This window comes from Musca vetustissima, unplaced genomic scaffold (genome assembly GCF_032173495.1).
Source record: "Musca vetustissima isolate MV318-11 ecotype Yass unplaced genomic scaffold, APGP_CSIRO_Mvet_v1 utg59013, whole genome shotgun sequence".
In the NCBI taxonomy this organism is placed as follows: domain Eukaryota; kingdom Metazoa; phylum Arthropoda; class Insecta; order Diptera; family Muscidae; genus Musca; species Musca vetustissima.
Genome location: NW_026874227.1, coordinates 15,711 through 25,170, shown reverse-complemented (window position 1 = coordinate 25,170; position 9,460 = coordinate 15,711). Strand labels below are relative to the sequence as shown.

General features: G+C 35.8%; 1 protein-coding gene across 1 annotated transcript; it reads right to left on the bottom strand.

Annotated features, from left to right (window-relative positions):
* Nucleotides 1–5,907: 5,907 nt before the first annotated feature.
* On the bottom strand, nt 5,908–7,191 carry LOC133331753 (zinc carboxypeptidase A 1-like). Its single transcript, XM_061540132.1, has one exon. The coding sequence runs from the start codon at nt 7,189–7,191 to the stop codon at nt 5,908–5,910; it is 1,284 nt and encodes a 427-aa protein (XP_061396116.1).
* Nucleotides 7,192–9,460: the final 2,269 nt, after the last annotated feature.

Below are 9,460 nucleotides of genomic sequence, written 5' to 3'. Positions count from 1 at the left end.
TAGCAAACTTCAAACCTAATATTTACCTATAGATGTTGTTTGGAACGTTCTATGGATGCCGATGGCTAGCTAGTTACAACAAAACGACAAACAAAGGACAAAATAAACAGTCCACCACATCTCCATACATGGGGTGGACGACATTCTGGTACAAGGAGTGCAACTTATTGACAGCAATAATTCTTATTTTGTTTTTTGTTTTACATCTTCCGACTTTTAGGTTTGTTAGCCAATTGCCAGCACCACCAGGAAACCATGCAGCCCTTTAGTGGAACCCCTTAGGTTTTTTGTTTTGTTCTTTTGCTGCTCTAATATGACTACAAGGTATGTTTGAAAGTTGCAGCAGAAAAAAACATGTCCTTCCCAAGGATATCGTTGAGCAATAACAGTTTACAGTTAAAACAAAATGTTTAAGTGTGGGAGTCGCAAACAGTAACAACAACATTCGATTTACTCTACTCCGCAAATCCGCAGTGCTGCTGTGATTCAGTGTTGGCATCATATTCGCCCGGCGGCGGAAAAGAGAATGAAATAAATAAATTTTGCCCTTGATTGGAAATGTTGATGTCGGTCGATGTCGTTCAATCCAATTCGATCGGATTCTATCATTGGCAAACTGTTGAAAATCGCATTGATACCTGTGAAACATTTATGGCAGCGCTTCCTTTAACAATTCCAGTTATGAATATCGAATGAAGTGCTGTTATATTGGCCCCACTACGTGTCGTATACGAACAAAATACAACTGCAACAACAACATTTTATGACGATATCTGTAGGGTATTGTTGTGAATGAAGGATACAGAAAAAAAGAAACAGAAGAAGAAACTTGTTGGCAGTAAGGAAGTTACAGGATAACTGAGACAAACAAATAATGATAAATGTTACCTTTGTTTTAAAATGGATTCCGATTCAGGGGCGTATGTCGGTTAATGTGTGGGAAGTTAAATCTATAAATGGAACTTTAAGAAAATTAATGTTTTAGGGCTATAGCTTTTCGATGTAGGGCCACGACTTAAAGACTACGACTTTTCGATTTGAATCATTATTCGCATTTTTAAGGAATCAATTTAAACTATACGAGTTTGAATACCCTTTACCACACTGTGGTACAGGGTATTATGTCTTTGTGCATATGTTTGTAACAGGTGAAAGGAAACGACATAGACCCATGGTTCCTTTTGAGAATATGCATAGAATCACTTTCTGAGTCTGTGAATGTTAAATTGTAAACAAGGTACAGATCGCATTTATGATCCGATTTGGATGACATTTGGCACTGCTCATTTGTTTTGCCCAAGGACGAACCCTATTGAAATTGGGTAAATCGGTTCAGATTTGGATACAGCTTCCATATCTCTATATGCATAAAAATTATGTGTATGTTCGTGATCGCTAAACTCAAAAATTACTGCACCGATTTTGACAAAATTTAATGCACTGGCTCTATGGGGCGTGAGGAGTGTTTCTGTGTAGTTTGAAGTTCATCCGACAAATGACGCAATATTTAGTATTTTTGTGTTTTTGCACCGTAACACAAGAACCACAGCACCGATTTTGACCAAACTTTGAAGTTCCTTTCAAAGTACCTAAAATTACACTATGCAAAATATGGACCAAAGATAGGGAGGCTTAAAAACCCACAATAATTGTGAGCCATTTTTTTATGTGAAAAATTTTTCCATTGAGAACGACTGCACCAATTGAGAACGACTGCACTCACATTTGCCTACGGTTGTTTTTATTTGCAGTGGAAAAAGTTTTACCAAAGAAAATTTGGGCGTTTTCACAAAATTTTGATTCAAAGGACTTATGAATCGTATGTGATCAAAATAGAAATAGTAATTACGCCATCCATACTAAATTATCCCTTGAGGTGAGAGTAGTTAGATCAAAACATGACCTTCTCCTGAAAAATGTTTGGTGGAATAAGTTCGACAAATTGATAAACTGAAATACCATACATACTGACATAATTTAATATTTAACAATAACAATATATCTTAAAATATTACCGTAGTGAGGAAAATATTATGCGTATTTTTTATATCGGAAATTTGATATAAATTAAAAGGTAAATATTTTTTAAATTTTATTTTCATGGATTCGTTAATTTTTATCAAACCAATTCTAATACGGCAAAACAACGTTTGCCGGGTCTGCTAGTATTATATATTTTCGTCCGATTTAATACAAATGGTGCACCAAATTCCCTATATATCTTTAGATTTGCACACAATTTGACACAGCGTATTTAATTAGATCTACAATAATGTGTGTTAAGTTTCGTGAATGTCGGTTCAGATTTAGATATAGATCCTTCATATATTTTCATCCGATTTTATGTAAATGGTGCACCAAAGTCCCTATATATCTTTCGATTTCCACTGAAATAATATAAATTAATCTTTGGCAAGTTTCGTTGAAATCAGTTCTGATTTGGATATAGCTCCAATATATATTTTCGTTGGATTTTAGGTAAATGATGCACCGAGTGACACGAAATTGTGCACAATGTATCGAATTGAGACATTGTGCACAATTTATATATATTTCTAACGGATGTCTGATTGAGATTAAATTTTGAAGAGTGCGGCCTACCGAATAGCGTGTATCAAGTTTGCTTTAAATCGATTTACACAAATTTGTCCCATTGTACGAAAACGACTCTAAACTTTCCCAAATGAAATGAAATTTAGCATAGGTTCCAGAAAGGCATAAATATGACATATTCAAGTTCGTTCAATTTTATGCCAATGTTCCTTCGAAAAGGCGACGTCTGTTAAGAAACATATAAGGAATATACCCAAAGTGGTGAAGAGTATCAAATAGTCGCCCCGTCAGACTTTACTACTTTCCTTACGGGTTTTGTATGTGAGTGAGGCCTGGTTTGTAGAAATTGGAATTATATTCTTACTTCGAATTTCAGTAAGTTGATCAGGAATCAACACAACAAATGTAAACAAGTGAAAAAGCGTTAAGTTCGGCCGGGCCGAACTTTGGATACCCATAGGTACACATATATATTCTGACAGGTACTTGAAATGAAAATAAAGGGAACATACCAAAAAGTGATATTTCTACAAACTGATTATGTAAACCATAATGTACACCAAATACAAATTTCAGCAATTTTTAATGGATATGTATACCCTCAGCCTTATCGCTAATGAGGGTGTATACACTTTAATACAATGAAAATGTGCCTCATCGAAATATTGCTTCTAGACTCCATGTTTCTTTGGACCAAATCCGTTTCAGAAAATGTTGATTTCATACAAACTTTGTCTATCTTATTATTTCTTCCAAACTTATTTCAAGTTCGAAGATAGGAAATATCGGTCCACTCCTTCTGGTACGTCCCACACAGGCGCTAGGCCCAGGCCTAAATCCGGGCTATAGTTCATTATCGAACCTTGCGTTCAATTTTGTTTATCCCGATATCCTCCGCAGGTGAAATGTTTACAACAGAGTCAAACCCAAAACGCGGAACAAATCAGATAACTATTTTAATATAAACAAGTGAAAACGTGCTATGTTCGGCCGGGCCGAACTGCGGATACCCTCTACCATAGTTATACTGACAGATACATGCAATGAAAATATAGGGAACATACCAAAAAGTTGGCATATACCGATAATTCCAAAAACCGATTTATGTAAACAATTATGTACACCAAATACAAACTTGAGCAATTTTTAATGGGGATTTTTCCTAAAATCTGTAAGTTCCAAAAAGTAGACTGATACTGATAAAGCATGGTAGAGTATAAAATCCTCAAACTACTGTAATTAAGATTACAAAGTTATGTGAGGCTATGCCTAAAGGGGGACCAATATTGATTACATAGTGTAGGAAATAGTGACTATTTGGGGACATCATTATATCAGTATATTGAGGAGATGCCTAAATGTTTGCCGATATATTTTATTATCGTCATGTTTGAGTTTTATTTTATAACAATATCTTTAGAAGGCGGAATGCTTACAACATATGGCTAAATAGCCTTTGTAGGGTAAAAATTGACTACTCCCCGTAACGACTACCCAACCCCAACACACGGAACAAATCAGATAACTATTTTAATATAAAAATGGGGCTTATATGGGGACTACCCCTAAAAAGGGGTGAATATTAATAATTTTTGGTGGGGAGATTTGTTACCATATACGACTAAAAAATACCAAATTTCAGCGAATTCGCTTCAAAAACGCGCTCAAGAATCTCAAAATATCGAAAATTGGTGGTACCCTTATATGGGGGCTACCCGAAAAAATTGATCTATGTTTATAATTTTTCTGTGGAGAGATTTGCTATCCAATAATAATTGAAATTACTAAATTACAGCCAATTCGGTGAAAAAATCCGGTCAAAACACCCCAAAAACTGGAAATTGGGAGGTACCCTTATATGGGGGCTACCAGAAAAAGTGAACTTATATATATAATTTATAGTGGGGAAATTTGGTACCCAATAAGAACCTAATGTACGAAATTTCAGCGAATTCGGTTGGTTCGGTTCGGTTCGGTTATAATTTTTAGTATAGAGATTTGCCACCCAATAAGAACTCAAAGTACCGTATTTCAGCGAATTCGGACGAAAAATGCGATCAAACTCCCCAAAATACCGAAAAATTTGGGATACCCTTATATGGGGGCTATCCGAAAATATGGACCCATATTTATAAATTTTAGTGGATAAATTTGCTACCCAATAAAAACTCAATGTACCAAATTTCAGCGAATTCAGTTGAAAAACGCGCTCAAGAATCTCAAAAAACCGAAAATTGGGGGGTACCCTTATATGGGAGCTATGCCTAAACGTGGACCAATAAAGCCCATCGTCGAACTTTACCTGCCTGCAGACAAAAGACGAATCTGTGCAAAATTTTCTATCTCCATTCGTTTAGACGCTAGAGTGATTACAACAGACAGACGGACATGGCTATATCGTCATAGAATTTTACGCTGATCAAGAATATATATACTTTATAGGGTCGGAAATGATTATTTCGATGAGCTACAAACGGAAAAACAAAATTAATATACCCTTCATACTATGGTGGAGGGTATAAAAAGGGGGTTATAATTTTTATATATATGGGGGCTACCAGGACAAGTGGACCTATATTTATAATTTTTTGTGGAGACATTTAGTACCCAATAAGAACCCAATGCACAAAATTTCGGCGAATTCGGTTGAAAAAGCGTGTCGGAAATGAATATTTCGATGAGTTACAAACGGAATGACAAAATGAATATACCATCCATACTATGGTGTAGGGTATAAAAAGGGGGTTATATGGGGACTACGCCAAAAACGGGGCAAGTATTATTTTTGGTAGGGAGATTTGTTACCGTATATGACTACAAAATACCAAATTCGGTTGAAAATCGTGCTCAAGAACCAAAAATGTATTTCACCCTCCAAGAAACCTACTTGGAATGTAAAATTATTAGGTGCATAATTACAGATCTCTTTCTTATATTTACAAGTATGTCGATTATACTAACTAAATCAGAATTCCAACGTCTTTTATTTGTTTATTATCTTTACTCATACGATTTATGACCATTCGATAATAAATGAACTTCCTAATTAGGCAACTACTAAAATACCACTGATTTTGTAATCAATAACGATTTGCAACCAAAAACAAAATCTATAACAAAATTTCAAACCTAACCAATTATGGACATTAAAATAAGACAATATTTACAACCCACAACAAGTAAGTCATAACAACGTATTATCGGCACCGATTGATTTTTTGTTTATTTTTATATATTTTATCATTTATTTATTGTCTACAGCTCTCTCATAAATTCATTAAATATTATCTAAATACTTTTTTCATTCGATGTTTTTTTTTTAAATTTCACTTACAAACTAATTCTTTTTCAATTTCAATTCTTAAAATATCCCAAATTTTCCACTTCATTCACCATGGCGGTAATTGAGTCCACGGTCTCCTCTCCAGTGGGTATAATTTGATTCGCTGGCAATTCAAAACCAATCCATGGATCACTATCCGAGGGGCGCAATTCATAGCAGAATACCAATTTGGTACCAACATTTTCGTAGGCCCAATCAATGCTACCACCCGAAGCAGGATAAATGGCATCGTAGATATTACCACCCGTATAAACGGTACCATAACGTTGCTTAATGGCGGCGATACTGACATCATAGACTCGCTTGAAATCTTCCGAATTAACAGGTAATGTGCCAGTGTGACCATATGGATATAAAAGGAATTGAGAATAGGAATGGAAGGATATGTACAAATGTATTTTTCCCTCGAGGCTCTTAATGTATTCCGAAAGGGAACGAGTTTCAATTTCCGAGAATGCAGAGGGTCCAGCATAGGTATCTGAACACGGGCTATTACTCGATCCCACAACATTCCATTCAAAACCCCAATTACGATTGGGATCAGCACCAAAGCAGCTGCCATAGGGTGTGCGAGTCTTACGCCACAAACGATCCGTCGTGTGGGTATAAACAAATCCATCGGGATTAACATGTGGGAATATATACCAATTGTAGTTCTCGGCGATTTGCTTAACACTTTCCTCCTGCGATGTCAGTAATTGATTGATCAGATATGTTGCGGTGGCACCAGCAATCCATTCACGTGCATGTATACCAGCTTCAATAAAAATGCCAGGTTTTTCACTTTTCGATTTGGAAATCTTCACACCCAAAATAGAACGCCCTTGATAGGATTTTCCACCTTCGATTAAGGTCACCACACTGGGATATGTCATGGCCAATTGTTGTAACCATCTGTAGGTGTCTTCTAAGCCATAATACTTCGTCCAATCATAAGAGGTGGCACGATCTGAGGTACTGGACTTTGCCACTTCCTCATAATTCGAATCCAAACGAGTTTGTAGATTAGCTTCCAACAATTGATATTCAACATCATTACTGCCCAGAATTTCTAAAAAGTCCGCTACTTTATGTGGTGCCACAACAATTTTGAGAGGTTTGTCCATCCAGTGTACTTCATTGAGGAAAATGATGGAATCACTTGCACTTTCTAAATGTTTCAACACTTCCAATTGTGCGGAATTTTTGGCGGTCACTTTATACACGCGATAGTTATCATAACGGGAACGTTCTCCGGAGCACAAAGCTACTGCCAGCAGCAGGCAGAAGGCTACAACGATTTTTATGTTGGACATACTGACTAACAATAACTCTCAGACCCTGGGACGAGGTCTTTTATATAATCTTTGCTTGCCATCGAACCTAGAGCTTTTACCATTTTTTTATCTGTTCCGATAAGACACGATCGTCCACCATTAGACATCCGTTATTATGAAAGCTTATTTGTTATGGGTTGTAAATATTGTCTTATTTTAAAATGTCCATTATGGTTTAGATTTGAAAATTGTCTATAGATTATTTTTTCTAGGTTGCAAATGTTTGTTTGAGTTCAATATCTGTGGTGTTATTTATTAGTTGACTCACTTAGGAAGTCCTTATCACATGTCTTCTATAATCTTCTGGTCATAAATTGTTCTATGAGTAGGTTATCTGGCAATTTTTAATTATCACAACTAATCAGTGTCAATCAATTAATGAAAAAATAAAGATTAACAGTCGGAATTCTGATTTAGATAGTATAATCGAAATGTGCTTATATTAGCTAAAATTCTGTAGAAATTCCCCTGACATTTGTTTATAAACAAAATTAGTAATATAATTAAAAAAAGAGACTAAATCAGTTAGATTTTTTTAAATTATCTAAATTATTAAAAACAATATTATATACAACAAGTGAAAAAGCGTTAAGTTCGGCCGGGCCGAACTTTGGATACCTCCCACCATAGATATACTAACAGGTACTTGAAATAAATATATAGGGAGTATACCAAAAAGCGTACCTATACCGAAATTTCTACAACCCGATTATGGTTCCAAATATTGTTCCTAGAAAGAAACATGGGGTTTCTTTGGACCAAATTTGTTTAAAAAAAATTTATTTCATCCATACTTTCCCCATTTTATTATTTCTTCCAAAATTAGTTCATGTTCGAACATGGAGAATATCGGTCCACTGCTTCTGGTACCTCCCACACAGGGGCTAGGCCTAAATGCGGGTTACAGTTCATATATATATATATATATAGGGTTAATAATCGAACTTCATGTTCTACTTTTTTTCGTATCTTCCGCAGATGAAATGATTACAATAGAGTCTTAGAACCATACCCAAACACCGAACAAATCATATAACTATTTTAATATAAAACCAGTGAGCGGACGGGGCCGACCATACGATACCCTACACAACTACCACGGAACTCAAATTTTCTGCGGATGTTTATTCCGAGCCTGGGCAATATTTCGTGATATTTGGACCCTCTTGCCCGATTAGAGGTAAATATCACCTCTTCCTCACACTGACATATTTTCCGAATATTACGAGTATTCAGTACAGCTATTGTGTTGTGATGTTCGGCTTTCATTTGTGGTCTATAGATCGACTCGAAAATAACACAAAATATTAATTTTTCGGTCCACTTCATTCCAAAATTATTATCTGATCATCACCGATAATTATAGGCGTTGTCCTTGACCATACCTGGACCCTCATGGAATATTTCAAAGCGATCAGCGCTATAGTTCCGCTCTCTAGAGTGATAATGGGTTACTAAATAATATACGAATACGGAGATACCTGTAAATATTTAGGTGTAACTCCCACATCCGAGCACAAACAACAATATAATTGGTATTAATTTAAAGGTTAACCACTCCTCTTGGATACAATATGAACTTCTCGGGTCTATGTCCTTCAGTGGTAAATATATATGCTATAGAATACAAATTTGGTCATTTTTCACACAAAAGTCAGGGTCCATTTGACCCGCTAAATATTGACCGATCTTTATCAAAACTGGCATGCTTATTCCTTAGTCCATAACTCGTGTTTACAAATTATAATGGACAGACGGACGGACGGACACACATGTCTAGATCGACTCAGCTAGTCGAGATATAACGATCGGTATACTTAAAGGTGGGTCTAGGACCAATATTTCGCGGGGCTGCACAAAGCTATAATACCCTGACAACATAGTTGTGTAGGGTATAAAAATTGGGTTATATGGGGACGACCCAAAAAAGGGGATGAATATTAAAAAATTTTGGTAGGGAGATTTGTTACCATATACGACTGCAAAATACCAAATTGCAGCGAATACGGTTGAAAAGCGCCCTCAAGAACCCCAAAATACCGAAAATTGGGGAGTCCCCTTATATGAGGGATATCCGAAAAAAATTGATCTATATTTATAAGTTTTTGTGGAGAGATTTGGTACCTATTAAGCAGTCAAAATACTAAATTACAGTCTATTCGGTGAAAAAATACGATCAAAACCCCAAAAATACTTAAAATTAGGAGGTACAGTTATATAGGGTCTACCAGAAAAAGTGGATCTATAT